This window comes from Podarcis filfolensis, assembly GCF_964270895.1.
Source record: "Podarcis filfolensis genome assembly, chromosome: 13".
Lineage (NCBI taxonomy): Eukaryota > Metazoa > Chordata > Lepidosauria > Squamata > Lacertidae > Podarcis > Podarcis filfolensis.
This window is the reverse complement of record NC_139615.1, coordinates 24,914,092-24,936,705: the sequence shown is the minus strand read 5'-3', so window position 1 is coordinate 24,936,705 and position 22,614 is coordinate 24,914,092. Positions and strand designations below refer to the sequence as shown.

General features: G+C 39.1%; 3 protein-coding genes and 1 pseudogene across 4 annotated transcripts in view; all 4 read left to right on the top strand.

Moving 5' to 3' along the window:
• Positions 1 to 22,614, top strand: part of LOC310748627 (vomeronasal type-2 receptor 26-like) — a gene marked incomplete at both ends in the record, with an annotated part of 390,828 nt that overhangs the window by 159,347 nt on the left and 208,867 nt on the right. The window lies entirely within an intron of this gene.
• On the top strand, positions 6,183 to 7,034 carry LOC310748640 (olfactory receptor 6C4-like; the record flags this gene model as incomplete). Its single annotated transcript, XM_083584490.1, has 1 exon — positions 6,183 to 7,034. The coding sequence occupies one exon, from the start codon at positions 6,183 to 6,185 to the stop codon at positions 7,032 to 7,034; it is 852 nt and encodes a 283-aa protein (XP_083440616.1).
• On the top strand, positions 14,419 to 15,384 carry LOC310748639 (olfactory receptor 6C4-like; the record flags this gene model as incomplete). Its single annotated transcript, XM_083584489.1, has 1 exon — positions 14,419 to 15,384. One exon carries the CDS (start codon positions 14,419 to 14,421, stop codon positions 15,382 to 15,384), a length of 966 nt encoding a protein of 321 aa, XP_083440615.1.
• LOC310746649 (olfactory receptor 6C4-like) lies at positions 20,782 to 22,404 on the top strand (annotated as a pseudogene). Its single transcript has one exon. The product of its transcript is annotated as an olfactory receptor 6C4-like (transcript).

Sequence of the window (22,614 nt, the reverse complement as noted above, 5' to 3'; positions counted from 1 at the left end):
GACATTAAGATAACCATTATCACCTGCTTATGTTTCTGCAAGAAGTGGGTGTTAAAGGCAGCGTCTTGGCAGATGTTTAAAAACTTAACACCCCAAGCCATGGCTTGAATAAAAATAGAGTTGAAATCAGGAATTCATTTAAGTTAATTACAAATGTAATGTAGAGCTCCTTTAGTAAATTAATAATAAATGTTATTGATGCATTTAAGGTTTTTTTAATGCACTGATGTAAAATATGCAATTCAGTTTGCTTACCATCTGAAAAAGATTATTTGGTCTCAGTGGCATTGTCTAGAATTATTTATGAATCTTTATCTCCATTCAGTTCTTCCACATGAGCAAGTCCTCTCTTTTATATTATTTCACTTGTACATGCAATTACCATCAGCAGCAACTCTGACAGAATACAATAAGTTTTAAGGAGTAAACAAAAACTGGACAACTGGACATAGTCACCACAAATTAGGTCAGGAGTTATAGTGCTGACTGGTTATTTCTTTTGCAATCAGTGAAGGTGCGCTGCATGCTTCCACAGGTGGTGGGTGAGATCACCCTCCCCATATAGAAGGAATCTTCATGCCTAATGTTTGAGAAACAATTTTAATGACTGATAAGAAGACTCACACATATTATCTCTGATTCTTCACCCATTGTATATTATCTCATGAATACTTTATTTGTTGGATGAAAATGGTCTTCCAGACCCACAAGTACTCAAAAAGTAGGGAAAGATGAAAGAAGATAACCTGCACTAAGTTAATTATGAATGTCAAATGTCAAAAAACAAAACATGCTTCCTACAAAGTGTCAATTGCAATGCCATTCTTTACATATCTGTGGAGAAATAATCTCCATAATTTTTAGTAGGGTAAGTGAGTATATAATTTGGAGCTGCAATCTATCAAAGAACAGGTTGCCTTCATTTTGGTTATAAAAGTAGTCATAGTCTTTCTGAAAGAGCAAACAAAGTATGTATTAACTAGACAATGAGAATGCAGAAAGATAATGGGGGCAAAAGGAAGGCAGCTTTCACAATGATAGTCCAGAGTGTTTTGTAGGCTTCCCAACCATCTGGAGGAGTGAGAAGGAAGAGGAGAAGGTAAATATCTATTTTGTTCTTGCACCATGGGATATAGCTCTATGATTGTGATTTTTGGTGGTTGTTGTTGGTTTGTTGCTGTTTTTTTTAAAAAAAACAACAACAAACAAACCTCCTTTCAGATGCACTTGAATGGGACTTGAACAGAACACTAACCTTCTGTAGCAGAAGTTCATTTTTTAAAAATATATATCTAGTTGCATTTTGTTTGTACCTTTATGTGATGAAAAGCATATCCAGAGCTCCTGTTCAGTTTGATTTTTTAAAATATCCAGATTCCATTTAAAAAAAAATAAAATGTTTCCTTATATTTTCATGGATGGTGTGCCTCAGCTCTCTGTCTTCATGAGCTTATTGTATGATGTGTGAAAAATGAAATGGACACCATTTCGCCTAGTGTGTTATTTATCCTACAACATGCAAACATGGAATCTGTCTCCAGATATTACTAGATGCCTCAGTTTGTAAATCTTCTAGAAATTATATTTAATTGGACATCTCAGGGGGGGAATTTTGAAATAGCAATACAAAAATAGTTTTAGATAATTTTGATGATCTCATTAGGTGATCATTAGCTTACTGTTTTGGACAATAATTGGGAGATGCAGTCAAGGTGTTATTTCCAAATCATGAAAATGTTTTGTATAACATTTTGAGGAAGCTATCTCTATGACCTCTCATTTCCTGCTCTTACCTAGTCGCCTTTCAACCAAGATACAGATCATATTAGCACTTGCTTAGCATCATCTTCTTCAGGGTTAGGGAACACACACATACAGACGTTGATGGATTCCAGCCCCTGCTACCCAAACATGATGGGTACTCAAGCATGGAAGAAGTACAGCATTCATCCCTGAAAGCAAATGAAAATAAAGAAACTTGGAGAATTGAGTCTCGTCTTGAGCAAAGTCACTAGTCAATATTCAATGGCAATCATACAAAATCATACAATGACAATCATACACACCTCTAGCACAAGTTATTGATATCTGAAGTTAGATTTTAGCTGGCATCCTCAGGAACTACAAAAACTGGTGGGTGGGATTGGTCAGAAATTCAAGATACATGAGAGAAGAGTGAAAATAGCTTTGGAAGTCTACATTTCATAGAGATCTGATAAGAAACTGGCATTAATGAGTACCGAATGTTGACTTTCCAGTATTGTTTTTGGACCGTACTAGAGGAAAGCATACTAGAGATGAAGGTGTATACAAGGTAGAATCTAGACACATATAAAAAACACAATGAAAATGCTTTTTTAAAAAAAACGTTTTGAAAAAAAAATACTGAATTTGCCATAGCTCACCATCGTCATCTAGTGTCACATTTGTTTAATGCACTTTATGACACACTTAATTTTTTTTTTATTTCCAGCTGCATATTGTGTGCTTAGAGTAATGCATCACTGTCACTTGCTGTGATGCTGAAGGATGCCAGGGTGTTGGAGTTATGTGAGTGCACCAGAAGAGCCAATCTGGAACTCCATCTGGTGCAGCTGTGGAACCCTGACCTTGCCACCTCCCTGCACCACCCTTCATCATCCTCGTAAGAAGCAGGAGCAACACTGTTTGAAAAGTGGCAGCATGACACTGACCCCTATACAATCACTCCTGGGTGTATTTCATTTCACACTGACCATGTGTCAGATATTATCTGTCATGAATGAGCCAGCCCCCAGGGAAAGTTGGCAACCAGCTCCCAGTGAAGGAAGTAGCCAGGAAGAGAGAGGGTTAACTGCAAGACAGGATGCTTATAGCCGAGAGAGAACTCCCCCACCCTTAGGAATGTCAACTGATAGCAGAGTTGCAGAGAGTCAGATGGCAGCTTGCCAGTGCACTAGTGAAGGACAAAATGCAGGGCTAGAAATGAAAGCAGCTCAGAGAGCAGGAAGGGAATCAGTTTGGTTTATATGAATAGAAGATCTTCCATTTTGTTATCTTTTAATAAATATAACCTTTCGACCATTTCATATCTTGAGTCTTCTTTCAGGATTTTGGGGACTAATTGTCCCTTATCTTGTACATTATTAGGTTTTTGTGTTCTTTGCAAGATTCTGTTTCACAGATGACTCTGTTAACCTCATAATAAAACAAGGATCCTGGGAGAGCTACATTTTGTCATTATAGACTATATTCCCTTGAGCAGAATATTTTTTAAATAGTGTATGAACTTAAAGTAAATGTCCCTAAGAGTGTTGCTGTTCTGGTGGGGCTGAGACAGTAAATGCTGATTTCCTTTGCTTAAAAGCACAGGTTTTGCCATCTTAATATTTGTACAACACAAGATGTGCTACACAGGACATCAAAACAGATACACATTGTCTGTGTGCATAAATCCCTATATCAAGAGGACTGTGATATTGGATCACTCAAGGAGAAGGAAGAGACTTAGAATGCCTTCTTATATTCTCAATAAACAGATAACACGGATCAGTAAAATACTACTGAGAAATATCATCAAAAGGTAAATGTTTATTACTCTTAATTATGAATGAAGCTATCACTTTCCCAGTCTTGCTGGTTCTTCACATTCCTGCATCTGTTTGTGTGCTTTATATATATATGTCGTCAAAAACATCTGTCACCATTTTAGGGCATTTTTAGGTATTCATTTCTGACTGATATACACACTACAAAAAGCAATTTTTGTAACATTTTGAATGTTATTTTCACTTATACATGCATTTTCATTCCAAATATCCACATGTTGTACATGATATTTGGTTAGAGAACTGAATTACAAAATTGGAAGAAGCTCAGATTTCAAAATTCAGCTGCATTTTGGTTTGCGTATTGTTTTTTAAAGTGTGAATTAGTTAGGCTTGCATTAAAATCCTAACTAAACCAAATTGCCCTCTCATTCCTAATTCCTCTACAAGGATGGGAAACCTGATACCCTTCTAGTGTTTCTCAACTACTACAGCTCATCGTACTTGAGCATTGACTATGTTGTTTGAGGGTGATGGGAGTTGCAGTCCAAAGCGTGTTCTCACTAAAGGAGAGCACGTGTTGCGGATGGGGCCTAGCAAGACACCCCATAGTTGCCAGGCAGTATAAGATAGAGGGGCCTGGCAAGGATTGGCTGTTTGAGTTGCTGGGATAAAATGGATGTTGCCAATTTGGGGGTGGGAACAGGTTATTTAAACAAGGTTCACAGCAAGCTGCTTTCTCTTTCAATGTGGGAACCGGATCACCCGCCCGCCCTCCCTTTTGGGCTTGTGCTTTGACCTTGCTATGCCTATCATGGGGTCGTCCGCCTTGGTGCGGGGGCCTGGTAGGAATTTTTCCATTTGGCTGATTAGTGTGTGCCATTTGGTTTTTGCCTACTGCGTAGCAAATCGTCACAACTTGTAAGGTTGGCGGTTAGGCATTGGTTTAAATTGGTTGGTGGAGGGGTATGGATTGGCTGTGCCTGCCCCTCCAATGCTGCTGCTGCATGGGAATTCTGTTAAAGGAATTCAGGGGCTTACCATCCTCTCGTCCAAACCCCTGGAATCGGGTGCGGGCCGCGTAAGCTCCTGGGAGCATGCGGGGAGAAGCTGAGGGTCTGTGTCGCAGCTCCAGTTATCCCTGATCTTGTTCCTCCACACTGGCTCTCGCTGGAATCCGGGAGTCAGTGCTGTCCCCCAAGGTGGGGGGGACAGCTAGTCATAACCAATGCCTAAGCAACCACTCACAATTTGTATGTTTAATAAAGTTGTGGCCAAAACTATGCCAAAAACCTTAAACAAAAATTTATGAGTGATGTGTGAGTTACTGGGGTAGGGGTGTTTTGGGGGACCTCAGCACGCAACAGCATCTGGTCTGTCATAGCACCCATAGCCTTTCAAATGCTTCTGGGCTACAGATTGTAATATTCCTGGCTATTGGCCATGCTTGGTGGGGATGATGGGCATCTGGTGAAGCACAGCTTTCCCAGACTTAGTTAACAAGATTTCTTTCTTGACATCTGTGTCTATGTTGCCATTTCTGTTTTTCTAGCTTTGCTTTTGCAGTGGGAGGTGGGCAGTCAGCAAGGAGCTCATTTCAAATAAAGAACTGGACTTTAAAATATGGGTTGTACCTAAAATATAGGCATAATAGGAAATATTCTATTAAGGGGAATGCCTGTGATGAGCATTTGAAATAATGCAGTTTGAGGTTTATTTCTGATCTCTGTGCACACTTAGAGGAACTGAAGAACTTCACCACATCAAAAGTTATCAATGGTTATTTTATTTCATTTTCTACTCCTATTTGTAATATTCATCGTGTTGATCATTGGTCCCAACCGCTCCAAAAAAAAGGAAAAAAAGAAAACACATCAACAAAGGGATTAAAAGAGCAGGACGGATACCTGAAGAAAACTATAGGTTTTGTTTGTTTTTTGTTTGTTTGTTAGGATGTGAATTACTTATATATCAATTTAGGATTTTAAAAAAAGTTTTCTAAATGTTAGAATTGTAGAGGCATGGATTAATAGTGCAGGAAATAATGTTAGAGAATAGTACCTCATTTCGTTTCCAATTATAATTGGTTTTTTTTTTTGAACAAAATTTTCCTTTAATAAATGATAAAAAAAAGTCTGAATATGAGGTAGGATGTATTATTATTATTATTATTATTATTATTATTATTATTATTATTATTATCTGAATATGCATCATCATGATGGAAAAGAGAACAGGAAGATATGTTAGGTGAAATTCCTTTTGTTAATGTTTTCTCCACTACTAACTGATGATATAACATTTCAGAGTATCTATGGTGTAGCATAACAGCTAAATCAGTGCCCTGAACTGGTGAAAGATCTTACACAAAGCCAAGACGAACTGTGGTCACTATATTCAATGACACTAATACACAAGCTCTACCACTTGTATACCAACATCAGCTCTCAAACCTCTTGCACTAATGTGACAATGGACTCATCAATTATTTCTATTTTTTGTTATTCCTTTTTTGAATAGGATCTGACATTTCTCAATTAGATGAAGTTGGAAAACCAGTCAGGGATTGAGGAATTCATCCTCCTGGGATTTGGGGAATTCTACGAAGTGCAGACACTTCTCTTCCTGACATTTCTAGTAATTTATGTTGTGATGATGGCTGGAAACACTCTCATTGTTGTCCTTATTGTTTTTGATCACCATCTTCATACACCGATGTATTTCTTCCTGGGGAACCTCTCCTTCTTGGAGGCTTGCTATAGTTCCAATGTATTTCCACAGATGCTTTCGTCTCTCTCCACCGGAGATGGAAGACTTTCTGTCACCAGCTGTTTTATGCAGTGGTATCTCTGTGGTTCCTTGATTGCTGCAGAATGCTATTTACTTTGTGTGATGTCTTATGATAGGTATCTAGCAATCTGTAAACCACTGCATTATTTTACAACCATGAACACCTGGACTTGCATCCAATTAGCAGTTGCATCTTGGATCAATGGATTTATAGCTTTCCTAATATTACTCAGTCTGATGTTGCAGTTAACGTTTTGTGGCCCCAATGAAATTAATCATTACTTTTGTGACTACTTCCCACTCCTTAAGCTCTCTTGCAGTGACACCAGCTTGATGGAAATGTTGGGTTTCATTGTGGCTATTATATTCACACTCCCTCCTTTTCTTTTAACTTTAACATCTTATGTATATATAATTGTTGCCATCTTGAAAATCCCTTCCACCACAGGGAGGCAAAAGGCCTTTTCCACCTGCTCCTCTCACTTGATTGTGGTTTCGATCTTTTATGGTTCACTAATGATTGTGTATATGCTACCAAAGGGGGAAGGCAACGGAGAGATGCAAAAATTTTCCTCTCTCTTGTATTTAGTTTTGCCCCCTCTGGCCAACCCATTTATATACAGCCTGAGAAACAAAGAAGTAAAAAATGCCTTGAGAAATAATATTGGTAGCATTGTATCATGCAAAGCAATTGCTAAGAAGCTTGTGAATGTGTAAAAGAAGCAACATTCTACGTACTGTCATTTGTCTCCATAAGTGTTTATTGTGGAAGTGATAATTGTTGTGCTACGGCTGTTGTTGTTATATATACTGTCTTCTTGTTATCCCCATCCCGTCTTGCCTATAAGCCTCACTTTTTTTCCAAATTCTGACCATGAAAAGTTAAAGTGCAAGTTAAATTTTGACCTTACAAAAATTGGCTTATACAATATCACTGCTGAAACAAACATATGGTAAAATGAAACGGGTGTGAGTGCCTGCAGAATTCTAAGGGAGCAGCCTATTTTTGGGTATTGTCTTTTTCTCTCTCTGCCCCTCCCCTTGAATTTTAAAGGTGCGACTTATATTCGGGTGCAGCTTATATTTGCGCCAGTATGGTATATATATGAGATCAATAAATCAGTTTTGTAAGAAAAATGAAATAAAGCAAATTACAGTGCACAATAATTTGTGAATATCTAGTGGAACAATAAGCTTCTCAACTCTCAGATAAGCAAATAAATGTGTGACTCTATCAAAATGAATGTTCTGCAAAATTTCCAGGTTTCACTTGTAACATATTGCCAGACATTCTGTTAGAATAGGGAGTTGTCTTTTATATCATTATGCAGGGAACATCATGTCAGGAAAAGCTTTCTATACCTTAATTTTACCTTGCCAAAGGACTAGCAAATCTGTAGCTGAGATGAGCCACAATCACTGTTGGATCACACCTTCTGTGGTTTCACTAATGACATACTTACTGGACTTTGCCCTAGAGGTTTTGCACACTCCATTCAATTTCTAAACATAATATGACTGATTTGTTTAGTCGTTTAGTCGTGTCCGACTCTTCGTGACCCCATGGACCAGAGCACGCCAGGCACAGTCTTCCACTGTCTCCCGCAGTTTGGTCAGGCTCATGTTCGTAGCTTCGAGAACACTGTCCAACCACCTCGCCCTCTGTCGTCCCCTTCTCCTTGTGCCCTCCATCTTTCCCAACATCAGGCTCTTTTCCAGGGAGTCTTCTCTTCTCATGAGGTGGCCAAAGTATTGGAGCCTGAACTTCACGATCTGTCCTTCCAGTGAGCACTCAGGGCTGATTTCCTTAAGAATGGATACGTTTGATCTTCTTGCAGTCCATGGGACTCTCAAGAGTCTCCTCCAGCACCAGAATTCAAAAGCATCAATTCTTCAGCGATCAGCCTTCTTTATGGTCCAGCTTTCACTTCCATACCTACTGGGAAAACCATAGTTTTTACTATACGGACCTTTGTTGGCATGGTGATGTTTCTACTTTTTAATATGCTGTCTAGAATATGACTGATTATCAAGTGTCATATCTTAGGAAAAAACCAGGATCTTGTATGTTTGTCTTCCCCATTGTGGAAGATAAGGCAAGCATTGATTTCAAGGATGTTATTTTGCAGTTGTCAAAACCAAATTTCTCAAAGGGCACATCTCGAACATCACCTATTTATAATTTTTCTGCTGACTTAAGTGGATATAATGTGCAATAGAAGCTAAACTTTAAGTAATTATCTTATTTTTTATAAGCATTTTGTTTAAATTACTTTTTTTGACTACCTAATATGAGTTCTTTTTTTTTTTTTAATTATCCAAAAGTTGGGGTTTTTTTAATGGATAGGTGTTTGAGGAAAGATTAATATAATGGTACCTCAGGTTGAGAACTTAATTCGGTCTGGAAGTCTGTTCTTAACCTGAAATTGTTCTTAACCTGAGGTACCACTTTAGCTAATGGGGCCTCCCACTGCCGCCGCACTGCCATAGCGTGATTTCTGTGCTCATCCTGAAGCAAAGTTCTTAATCCGAGGTACTATTTCTGGGTTAGCGGAGACTGTAACCTGAAGTGTCTGTAACCTGAGGTACCACTGTCAGTGTTTTGATGTTAAGAAAACCTGTCATAAATCTATCATATTTGTGAAACCTGTTAGTTTTGATACATAACTTATATTTTAAGTAAAAAATTGTAATGTTTTTTTTTCATTTTTTTGTAAATAATTACCATTCTGATACAATTTATGCTTTGTTTACAAACAAAACTGCTTTACATATGTAGGCATGCATAACTACTGATAGTGAAAGAGGCAATGATATCAGATGACTTCAGGAGAAGCAAAGGACCTTTTAATATTTTCTTCTGTTCACAATAAGCAGGGAATCCAAGAGATATTTCAATAAAATTGTTTCTGTTCTCTACACGGTCCTTCCCTCCATAGCTAACCCTCTTATATACAGTTTGAGAAACAAGGATGTAAAGGAAGTCCTGGAAAGGCTACTACAAAAGTGTTGGAAGGGCATTTGTGAATCAGGATTGGCAGTCTACTTCATGTTTATAAATAAAACTGAATGCATGCAAAAAATAAAAATTATGAGTGATTTTTAAATGTGTGGTTATACAACGTCCTCTATAGCACTTCTTGTATTGATGTATAGCAAACACGAAAAATAGTACAATGCCACATTGTAAATATCTCAATCAAGGCTGGTATACAGGAAGGATAAAGAACCTGTGGCTTTCTTGGTGATGTTGGACTCCAATTCCCATAATCCCAAACCATTGACCATGCTGATGGGGCTGCTCCGAGTTGAAGTCCATCAACATCTGGAAGCCACAGGTTCCCCATCCCTCGTTTGCAGGATGTCCAATATACAAATTCCTATTCCTTTCCCTGTACAAAATTTGATTTTAAATTTCAATTCATTTCTTTCTTTCTTTTTTATCTTCAATTTTTGTTTTCCCTTCGTAATACCCATGTAGTTTGAACAAAACGGCAGAGAAGTTGAAACTCTTCCAACCTTAAACTTTTAAAGTAATACTCAAAAGTACTTTTTAAATTACTTTTTAAAGTATTTAAAGTATTTAAGTACACCTATACTCAAAATACATGGTGGGGTCATTATAGAATCTTACAAAATCCCACTGAAACAGAGTGTTTCAGAATGAAATTAGTGTACCAATTCAGCTGGGAATCCCCAATCAAATGGTGAGAAATGAAATAGTGTACCCACATTATGTGAATTGGTCCAAAGGACCATCTTCAGGGGTTTCTTTAATAATGTAACGTTCCCATGTTATTTCAGTCTAAGTTCATTTTGTTTGCCTGAATTCTCACTGGAGTTCATAACTAATAATTGGCAATCTCTCTGCATCCACTGCCAATAAATTATTACAAGGCAACCTATTTTCCCCAAGAATAAATAACAGTCAAGGGGAGGCTTCCTCTTGTTGATGAAACGAGAAATGTGAAACCATCAGATGCAGAAATTACACAAGGAACTAAGAAAATGTAGGCCAAATATCATGAATATTGGAAAAGAATGGAAAAGGTACAGCTTTCTTCCAGGACCAACGAATAATAGAAATTGGACCTTCCATAAACTTCAATTCCTCATTCATCTGGGATAGAGGTACTTAACACATTATTTGTTCACACTACATGTAAAAATATCTATGGATATTATGTGGTATCATCACATATTAGAAAATATTAGGAACAATGGTGTTCTTCTAATACCAAATACTGGTGGCCCTGTGCCTATCAGTTTCAAAATAAGGTCACAGTAAACAGAAGCTAGTCCTTTCATACTTCTCAGAGCTACCATATGTATGCTCAGTTTTCTAAGATGTCTGGAATACTGAGGGTGTTATTGGGAGGTGGAATGGCGGATTGGTCTGCTTGAGCACTAACACAATATCATGGCTTAGAGTTGGGGTGGGTAGGTTCACAATAAAGTTATACACCATACATAGTTCACTATACAGGGTTCTTTCTGGAAGGAGGAAAAGGAACATTGATTTCCTCTTCCAGTATTCAAAAACTTCTTCCTTTGTTATACAACAATAAATCTTTTAAACTTTCAGGTTTCCAAAGAGAGAGTACTGGAAACTTGTGGTCTTTGTAATGTCTGTTTAGTTCATATATGCCAGAGTTGCGGAACCTATGGGCCTCCAGATCATATTGTACTCCAACTCCCATCATTCCAAGTCAGCATGGCAAAGCATCAGGGGAGAGGGGAGTAGCAGCACCTGAAGGGCCGTTTCCCAGCTCTGATATATACAACCAGAGCCAACTCCCTTACCTTTCCTACTCACCTGGCACCTTCATTACATAGCTTTAGGTGCTAGGTGAAAACAATTTTAAAAATCCATGGCCTTTTAAAGTGGGGGCGTGGGGCAAGCGTCGTTGTTTTCTTTGTTATTCTGTTATGTATTTTCTTGTTTTATACTGTAAAATACCTTCTGACCCTCTGATGAAGGGAGGTATATACATGTAATTAATTAATTAATTAATTAATTAATGAACAATGCATGGCCTCCATCCAAATCTCAAATATCAGAGCCTTATTTGGTTGGAGAACTGAATTACAAAATTGAAGTAGTTATTTTGAAGTTTAGCTGCATTTTGGTTTGCATATTGTTTTGGAAAGTGTGAATTATTTCAGCTTGCATTAAAATTCTAACTGCACCAAATTTCTCTCTCATTCCTAATTCCTCTACAAGGATGGGAAACCTGAAGTCCTCCCAATGTTTCTCTACTACAGCCCATAATGCTTGAACATTGACTATATTGTTTGAGGGGGATGGGAGTTGCAGTCCAACAGCATCTGGTGTGTCCCAGCATCCACAGCCTTTCAAATGCTTCTGGGCTACAGATCCCAATATTCCTGCCCATTGACTATGCTTGGTGGGGATGATGGGCATCTGGTGAACCACAGATTTCCCAGCCCTAGTTAACAAGATTTCTTTCTTGATATCTGTGCCTATGTTACCATTGCCTTCTTTCTGGCATTGCTTCTGTGGTGAGAGGTGGGCAGCAAGAAGCTCATTTCAAACAAAGGCCTGGGCTTTAAATATGGGGTGAACTTAATGTCATGTGACAAAGGTATTTGAGAGCAGAAGCAATAAAGAGAGCAGTAAAGGAGTCTAGAAATGTTGTGAAATGCTGAAAAGCTGCAGAATCACTCTGTATACTGAATCACTATGACTCACATGAGGATGACTCATTCTCTGTTTAAGTACAGTGGTACCTCGGGTTACAGATGCTTCAGGTTACAGACTCTGCTAACCCAGAAATAGTGCCTCGGGTTAAGAACTTTGCTTCAGGATGAGAACAGAAATTGGGCTCCGGCGGTGCGGTGGCAGCAGGAGGCCTCATTAGCTAAAGTGGTGCTTCAGGTTAAGAACAGTTTCAGGTTAAGAACAGACCTCCGGAACGAATTAAGTCCTTAACCCAAGGTACCACTGTATCTGTATCTGCTTGCAGGCAGACAGTTTATATTATTTCCCAAAAATGTTTGATGTTTAAACAATTCCACCATATATGTATCATAGTACCTAGACATAGACTCTTCATTATTAATTTACACTGCGCGTCACTTAAAATATAGGCATAGTAGGAAATATTCTATGAAGGGGAATGCTTGTGATGAGCATTCAAAATTTTGAAGTTTGAAATTAATTTCTGATCTCTGTAAACACTTATCAATTGCTATTTTATTTTGTTTTCTACTCCTATATTTAATATTCATAGTGTTGATCATTGGTTCCAAAAAACCCCCAAACCTGAACAAAGTCATTAAAAGAGGAAGACTGATACCTGAATGTAATGGTTATAGGGGTTGCTCGTGCGTAAGTTGCCGCCACTCCTGGCTAGGTTGCCTGGTTAAACCTTTTCTGTCTGGACAGCCCTTCACTTCGTGGCTGTTTCAGTCGCTAGCAGAATCCGTCAGTGGGCGTTTCTTGAACCTCTTCCAGCATAGAAGTTCTTTGACGCCAAGTCTCTGCCTACTCTCCCTGCGCGGAAGTCTTCTGCGCAGGGTGGGTGTGGGCAGCGGAGGACCTGTGCTCTCCCCGCTGGTCTCCGGCGAGGAGTCCTGGAGCCCTCTCGCCGATTCCCCCATCTGCCCCCCTTTCTCCCTGGTGTCATGCTGATTTCCTTCCCCAGCCGATGAGCTGCCTCTCTCCCTGCTGGGCCCTTCTCCAGCATCGCTTTGGAGCCTTGCCTCCGCCTCTAGCTCCGATGGCAGTTCCCTGACACTGAAGAAAACTATAATCCCTGCCCCCCATGATATAAATTTAGGGCTTCAGAAAAGTTTTCTAAATGTTAGAAGCATAGAGGCATGAATCGATTGTTAGAGGAAAAACACCTCATTAGTTTTCAAATATTATAGGCTAATTATTAAAAAGAATTTTAGGTTTAATAAATGATGAAATAAATTTCTGCATATGAGCAAAGAGGTAGGGTTGTTGTTGCTATCTGAGTATGCACCATCATGATTAAAAAGTGTACAGGAAGATATGTTAGGTGATGTTTCACTAATGCTTTCTCCACTGCAAAATCCCTACTTTAGCTTTTTTACTACCTGACAATATAACAGTACATCTGTGGTGCAGCATAACAGCCAAATCAGTGCACAACCCCAAGATGAACCATGGTCACTATATTCAATGATACTAATACACAAGCTCAACGACTTGCAGGTCCAGACGTCGGTCTCCACTGTCCCCAACTCAGATAAATAAGAGAGCATTAAGACTGGTTTGGATCCAAACAGGCCACAACTTTACTGAATACAGATGAAAGAGGTTTGGCTTGGGCATGGGGCAATCGAAATACTTCCAACATGTCCACTGGAAGTGACACGTTGGTCAACCCACGCAGGGGTTCCTAAGACATACATCAAGTAGGGTGACCCCCACAGGAACCAGTGTCTGCGGGAGTGCCTTTGGCTCTGGCCCCACCTGGGCACACGAACATGACCACTTCCCCCAGATCCCTTTAGTGAGGTATCCCAGAATTTAGAGGGGCAGGTGGAGACTACAACCTCCTGCCCATCCAAGACAACAGATTGCCCCAGTGCCCAACCCAATTGTGACGATTGCTATGAGGTAGGCAAAATCCCCGGGTCAGACCCAATTTGCCCGGTCGACAAATTCCTACCTGGTCCTGTAAAGAATGGCTACCACTGTAGCCACAGCAAATTCCTTGACTAACACCTTAAACAGAGGATGGGTGGGTGGGAAACCCGACGAAGGAAAAAGTAAATAGTGCGGGCTGCTTAAACAGCCATGGCGCGGACCCAAGCCTGAATCCTATTCTCCAAAGAAGGGTGCAGGCCAGGATCTGGCTCCTGATAGGAGGTAAGGGCTTATGCCTCTACTGCCTATCAGGAAGGGAACTGAAGGCATGGTTCGTCATCGGGGACCCAGTGGAGCCTCTGCCATCCTGCAATGCTGCTACACCAAAAGAGTTGAGCGGACTTGTGTGACAACATCAGCTCTCAAACCTCTTGCACTAATGTGATAATGGACTCATCTATTATTTCTGTTTTTTGTTATTCCTTTTTTTTTCAATAGGATCTAACATATCTCAAGTAGATGAAGTTGGAAAACCAGTCAAAGATTGAGGAATTCATCCTCCTGGGATTTGTGGAATTCTATGAAGTGCAGACATTTCTCTTCTTCACATTTCTAGTGATTTATGTTGTGATCATGACAGGAAACATTCTCATTGTTGCTGCTGTTATTTTTAATCAGCATCTTCACACCCCTATGTATTTCTTCCTGGGGAACCTATCCTTTTTGGAGGCTTGCTACAGCTCCTATATATTTCCATGGATGCTTTCATCTCTCTCTACCGGAGATGGAAGCCTTTCTGTCACCAGCTGTTTGATGCAGTGGTACTTCTGTGGTTCCTTACTAGCTACAGAATGCTGTTTACTTGGTGTGATGTCTTATGATAGGTACCTAGCAATCAGCAAACCATTGCATTATTTTACAACCATGAACACCCAGGCTTGTATCCATTTAGCAGCTGCATCTTGGCTCAGTAGCTTTATAGGGTTTTCTATATTACTCAGTCTAATGCTACAGTTAACGTTTTGTGGCCCCAATGAAATTAATCATTTCATTTGTGATTATTTCCCACTTCTTAAGCTCTCTTGCAGTGACACCAGCTTGATAGAAATGTTGGGTTTGTTTTTGGATGCCATATTAATACTTCCTCCTTTTGTTCTAACTTTAACATCTTATGTATATATAATTGTTGCCATCTTGAAAATCCCTTCCACCACTGGGAGGCAAAGGGCCTTTTCCACCTGCTCCTCTCACTTGATTGTGGTTTCGATCTTTTATGGTTCACTAATGATTGTGTATATGCTACCAAAGGGGGAAGGCAACGGAGAGATGCAAAAATTTTCCTCTCTCTTGTATTTAGTTTTGCCCCCTCTGGCCAACCCATTTATTTACAGCCTGAGAAACAAAGAAGTTCAAAATGCCTTGAGAAATAATATTGGTAGCCTTGTATCATGCAAAACAACTGCTAAGAAGCTTGAGAATGTGTAAAAGAAGCAACATTCTATGTACTGTCCTTTGTCTCCATAAATGTTTATTGTGGAAGTGATAATAGTTGTGCTACGGCTGTTGTTGTTATATATACCGTCTTATGTATGTATGTGTGTGTGTGTGTGTGTGTGTGTATATATATATATATATATATATATATATATATATATATATATCCCGTCTTGGCCTATAAGCCTCGCTTTCCCCCCAAATTCCATCCATGAAAAGTTAAAGTGCAACTTAAATTAATGACCTTACAAAAATTGGCTTTTACGATATTACAGACATACGATAAAACGGAATGGCTGTGAGTGCCTGCGGAATTTTAAGGGAGCAACTTATATTTAGATATTGTCCCCCCCCCCTTGAATTTTAAAGATGTAGCTTATATTCGGGTGCGGCTTATATTTTGTTTTGATGTTTTGTTAAGAAAACCTGCCATAGAGTCTATGATATGTGTGAGACACTGTTAGTTTTGATACTTAATTTAGATTTTAAGTAACAAATTGTAAGGCTGATTATGATCTCTCACAGTAAAAATTGTTTTTTTCATTATATTTTTGTAAATAATTACCATTCTCATACAATTTACGCTTTGTATCAAAGTGCCTCAGCCAATGTATCTAAGTGCCCCATAGGTGGGGCAGAATGATACAAAACCCATTGTTTACACAAGTCATTATTTTCTCTTTATCTTCTAACTTTAATGGTTCTTTTGATTGCTATTATAACATTGATTAGTTATGCCATGCATAAAGCATTTTTATTTTATTTTACTCATTTTTGTTACATAAAATATGAGATTTAATTTTTCTGCATCAATCTGCCCCACTTTCCCCATTATCATTTTTATGCACTTTTTCTAGAGTCCCAAACCTTAAAGCATTTACAGAATAATTTTGTTTCATAAATTGACTGGTTTGGCCGTGTGGTTTTTTTGTTGCTTTTTTTACATATTTCAACATATTTTTTGCTCCATAAGACGCACCTTTTTCTTCCTAAAAGGTAAGGGGAAATGTCTGTGTGTCTTATGGAGCAAATGTGTGGTCCCTGGAGCCGAATTGCCCAGGGGCAAAAAGCAGATCATGCTTTTTTTTTAATAATATGGAAGGGGGTATTGAAACAAAGCCGCTGAGCAGCTGATTGGCAAGCCATTGGGGAGGGAGATAAGGAACTCTAGGGATAAATCAATGAGGAGAGAAATTAGAAAAAAAGGAGAAGCAAAAAACTGCTCCAGCTGAGGAAAAGACATTAAGGCAAACAAGAGGGAAGGGAGTGTTGAAAGGAAGCATCTGATAAGTGGGATCGGGAGAGAGATAAAGGACGGGATAAATTAGGCTGCCGGGGGGCAGTAAAAGCCCATGGATCCTCAGGATTTTTACATTGGGTCATCCCAAATTCACCATCAGATCACATAGCATGTCCATGGCTACAGCCTGCACCAAAAAAAGCACACATCCACTGTTTCCTGGGGCTGCAATGGTGCAAAAATGTGGTTACAAAGCACGGATCCACATGGATTCTCAGGATTTTTGCATTGGGCTACCCCAAACTCACCATCAAATCACATGTCTGTGGCCACAGCATGAACCACAAAAATCATACATCCACTGTTTCATTCAGAATATTTTTTTCTTGTTTTCCTCCTCTAAAAACTAGGTGCTTCTTATGGTCAGGTGCGTCTTATGGGATGAAAAATACTAACAAATATGTTCCCCTAATTTGTTCTTTGAATGTCCCTAGATCATTTCTCCATATAATTCTACTGACAGTTGCTTTTAATAGAATATAGTGCACAGGCCATCAAGTGTTCTTGTAGGTTTGAGTGGTCTTCAAATCTTCCCACGTTTTGTACCTCAAATGTGCACAGTGTTCACAGACACTGTTCTCCTTTTGGTGCACCTGTTTCTGAAAAGCTATTGGGAAAGGTCATGCTATGGTCTCTAAATTCACTTCTTGCCAGCATGTTCTTGGTTCTTTTGAATAGCTTAATTGGCTAATCCTGACAGCCAGATATGTGGTGTTCAACATGCCAGTGTTTCTTTAAGCTACCATGTAAGTTGTTTGCGATGTTATTGAATATTAAATGGCAATTTAAATAGCTAGAAGGTACTTTTCTTGAAAAGTCCGCTTGTAATGTTTGTGAAGCTTTACTTAAGCTATTACCCACTAATCGCTTAGGGCATCCTCTGTCAGGCTTGTTTACTCAACATAGGATTCTTACACATAAAATCCTGCTCTGGCAGCTTTCTCAAAGGCTCATACCCACACATCTGTTTTAGTGGCAATAAAAAACCAGTGCTTGAGAAACTTTCCGTTTTCCATCACATTATTATTGCTCTGGGGTTTTGTGAGTGTGTTGAAAGATATTGTTTCCCAGATGGCTCTGTCCCTTAATAACACCAACATCCTGGGAACGCCATATTCTGCCATCATATTCTCTTAAGGACAGCATTTTTAAACACACTTACGTGCTTAAAATATGTGTCCGTAAAAGTGTTTGTTGTTCTGGTAATTAGAAGTGGAGGGAATAAATTACACTGGTCAACAACAAATTTGTTGTCTGCATTTTTTCAGTTGATTTAGGATGAATCTGATGTGCTGAATCCAAAAATCACATTGATTTTGATCAATCAGGTCAAGTTTTTGAGCTATGGCCACATGTCGGTTTTTTATGTTTTTGTTCACATGCACGCTTGTGTGGAGCATTTTTGAAGAAGTTGGTGGGGGTAAAATGCCATTTCCTGATTCAGCAGTGCAAAAATACCCTAAAGCAGTTGTAGAAATCTAGACAACATTCAAAAAGTAAAAAATTGTTGCCCAGTGTTATGATTTCTTTCACATAGAAACACCTGAAGACACCTTGTGATCTAGAACAGAACAGGGCAACAAAACTGCTTTATATATGTAGACATGCATAATTCCCGATAGTGAAAGAGGCAATGCTAATAGATGACTTCAGGAGAAGCAAAGGACCTTATAATATTTTCTTCTGTTTACAATAAGCAGGGAACTTATGGATCAGTAAAATAGCACTGAGAAATCTCACCAGAAAGGTAAACATTTATTACTTTTAGGCATATACAAAGTTATCACTTTTCTAGTCTTAACAGTTCTCCAATTTTTTGTATCAGTTTGAATGATTTTCAATATATGAAAAATAAACAAAAGACCCCATGAAAATTCATCAGCACTTTTGTGCATTTTTGTCTGCATTCCTGACGGAGATATGTAACTTTGCAAACAATTTTCTCAATCATAATGCATTTTGCATCATATTTTCACTGATATGTGCATTTTTATTTATTTACTTTTCTCCTTAATATCTACATTTTGCTTTGTGTGCTGCATATTAAAATTTGCAGTGCAAATTTTGAAGTTTGGCTGTGTTTTAGCTCACATATTTCAAACAATTTCTTAGAGAAAGTGACGAAGCTGTCCTCCCATTATTATTGTTGTTAGTTGTTGTTGTTGTTGGTTGGTAGTTGTTGTTGTTGTTGTTGTTGTTGTTGTTGTTGTTGTTGTTGTTGTTTTGCTTTATCTTGCCCAGGGCAACCCAAAGCGACTCACTTGTATAAGGCATCATTGAACTTACAATTTGTTTTCTTCCTATACATAATATTAATTCACCATTACTATGGTGTTGATAATTGATTCCAAATGAACTCAGCAAGGAGATTAAAAGAGTAATATAGTCATGCCTTGTGTTGCATCCGCTTCATGTTGTGTCTTTTCACGTTACGTCCCGCGGCAACCCGCAGTACAGGAACAGGTTACTTCTGGGTTTCGCTGCTCACACATGCACAGAACTGCCAAATCGTGCTGCGCGCCTGCGCAGACGCAGTACTTCAAGTTGCGGGCATTTCACGTTACGGACGGGCCTCTGGAACAGATCCCTTCCATAACACGAGGTACCACTGTACTGAGAGCTCTAGGGGTTTTAAAATGATATGAAATCCATATAAATAAAGTCAATTCTGTGTCCAGGGCAGCTGTTTATCAGCTCCATCTGGTACGCAGGCTGAGACCCTACCTGCCCGCGGACTGTCTCGCCAGAGTGGTACATGCTCTGGTTATCTCTCGCTTGGACTACTGCAATACGCTCTATGTGGGGCTACCTTTGAAGGTGACCCAGAACCTACAACTAATCCAGAATGCGGCAGCTAGACTGGTGACTGGGAGTGGCCACCGAGACCATATAACACTGGTATTGAAAGACCTACACTGGCTCCCAGTACGTTTCCGAGCAGAGTTCAAAGTGTTGGTGCTGACCTTTAAAACCCTAAATGGCCTCGGTGCAGTATACCTGAAGGAGCGTCTCCACCTCCATTGTTCTGCCCGGACACTGAGGTCCAGCGCCGAGGGCCTTCTGGTTCCCTCGCTGCGAGAAGCCAAGTTACAGGGAACCAGGCAGAGGGCCTTCTCAGTAGTGGCACCCGCTCTGTAGAACGCCCTCCCACCAGATGTCAAAGAGAAAAATAACTACCAAATTTTTAGAAGACATCTAAAAAAAAAAAAAGGCAGCCCTGTTTAGGGAAGCTTTTAATGTTTAATAGGTTATTGTATTTTAGTGTTTTGTTGGAAGCCGCCCAGAGTGGTTGGGGAAACCCAGCCAGATGGGCGGGGTATAAATAATAAATTATTATTAATTATTATTATTATTATTATTAGGATTTCAAAAAAATAAATAAATCTGCATGTTAGAAGCATGGTCATGTATGGATATTATCAAAACAAAAAAATTATTTTTCCTTCCAGTAGCACCTTAAAGACCAACTAAGATAGTTCTTGGTATGAGCTTTCGTGTGCATGCACACTTCTTCAGATACACCGAAACAGAAGTTGCCAGATCCCTCTATATAGTGAGAAGGTGGGGAGGGGTATTACTCAGAAGGGTGGTGGGAATGGGTGATTGGCAGATAGCTGTGATGAGCCTGTTGACGACTCTTAACGACTGCAATAGGTCTTACAGGAAAAAGCAAGGGGTGAGAAGGTGAAAAATGGCTTTGTCATGTATAATGAGATAAGAATCCAATGTCTTTGTTCAGACCAGGTCTCTCCATGGTTTTAAGTTTGGTAATGAGTTGTAATTCAGCAGCTTCTCTTTCCAGTCTATTTCTGAAATTCCTTTGTAGTAAAACAGCTACTTTGAGATCTTGTATAGAATGTCCTGGGAGATTGAAGTGTTCTCCTACTGGTTTCTCTGTCTTGTGATTCTTGATGTCCGATTTATGTCCATTTATTCTTTGGCGTAAGGTTTGGCCTGTTTGTCCAATATAGAGAGCTGAGGGACACTGTTGGCATTTGATGGCATGTAACAGGATATTATGTTATAGAAAAGTACTTCATTAGTTTCCAATTTTTAAAAAACATTTATTTTTAATATAATTTCTCATATTCACATATGTACTGTGAATTTCCCAGTGCATTGCTATAACAGACCAAAACCTAAGCTTAAGAAGCAACAGTGTTCAGGGTGATTCTTCCTCCCTCCATCCCTACCTACCATGGGATTCTGAGCATGCATCATGATCATGGTAAGGTGAATATGAAAACAGATTAGGTCAAGTGCCTTCAACCAATGTTTTCTCCATTGATCAGCTTCTCACTACCTGTTAATATAATGTTTCAGTGCGCCTAGGAAAATGAGTGATACCCAGTTGTGGGAAAAAGCTGTTTTGCTGGCAAAGCACAACAGTCAAATTCAGTGGATGTCTTGCAGTTTTGAAAAATGTTGCAGAATCCCAAAATTGTTATTATAGTCAATGGCAATGCTTGTGTGGCAACATCAGTTCTCAAACATATTGCATTAATGTTAGCATGGCACTCATCCATTATTTCATTAATAAAAAATGCTCTTTTCAATAGGATTTGACTTTTTTCCTATTAGATGAAGTTTGAAAACCAGACAGAGATTACAGAATTCATCCTCCTGGGATTTGGGGAATTCTACGAAGTGCAGACATTTCTCTTCCTGGCATTTCTAGTGATTTATGCTGTGACAGTGACTGGAAACATTCTCATTATTGTCCTGGTTGTTTTTGATCAGCATCTTCATACCCCAATGTATTTCTTTCTGGGGAATCTCTCCTTCCTGGAGACATGCTATTACTCCAATTTATTTCCGAGGATGCTACGAGCTCTCTTGACTGGAGATAGGAGGATTTCTTTCACCGGCTGTTTAATGCAATGGTATCTTCTGTGGATCCCTAATAGCTACAGAATGCTGTTTACTTTGTGTGATGTCGTATGACAGGTATCTAGCAATCTGCAAGCCGCTGCATTATTTTACAATGATGAGCACCCAGACTTGTATCCAATTAGAAGCTGCATCTTGGTCCAATGGATTTATAGCCTTCCTGATATTGCTCAATCTGATGCTACAGTTAACATTCTGTGGCCCCAATGAAATTAATCATTACTTTTGTGACTACTTCCCGCTCCTTACGCTCTCTTGCAGTGACACCAGCTAGATGGAAATGTTGGGTATTCTTGTGAGTGCCATATTCACACTCCCTCCCTTTCTTTTAACTTTAACCTCTTATGTATATATAATTGTTGCCATCTTGAAAATCCCTTCTTCCACTGGGAGGCAAAAGGCCTTTTCTACATGCTCCTCTCACTTGGTTGTGGTATCCATATTTTATGGTTCACTAATGATTTTGTATTTGTTACCCAAGGATGAAGTCAACAGAGAGATGCGAAAGATTTCTTCTCTCTTGTACACAGCTTTGCCCCCTTTGGCCAACCCCTTTATATATAGCCTGAGAAACAAGGAGGCCAAAAATGCCCTGAGAAATAATATTGGTAGGTTTGTGCCACACAAAGGAAGGCACATGAAGTGTGGTCATATGTGATAGAAGCAACATGCTATGTGTTGTCTCCATGCTGCCCCCAGAACTTTCCTTATGGTGGATGACACAGATTTCAGACTCTGATAGGGATCAGCTGATTCATCTATTTCCACTTCAAGTCAGTTTCAAATGTATACATTCATAAACCCATTCCAACTTGTTTCCATTGATCTGTAAAATAAAGGTATGAAAATTCATATTAAATGCTCAACTAGGTAGATATTTAAATTAATCTTTTATCTCACATACTTCTAGACACACTCCATTCTAATATACACATTTTTACACATTTTCGTATGGTTTTCAATCCAAGACATGCACTGAAACGTTTGGAGAAGGGTAATATCCAACTACATTCTAATCACTGTGTTACTCT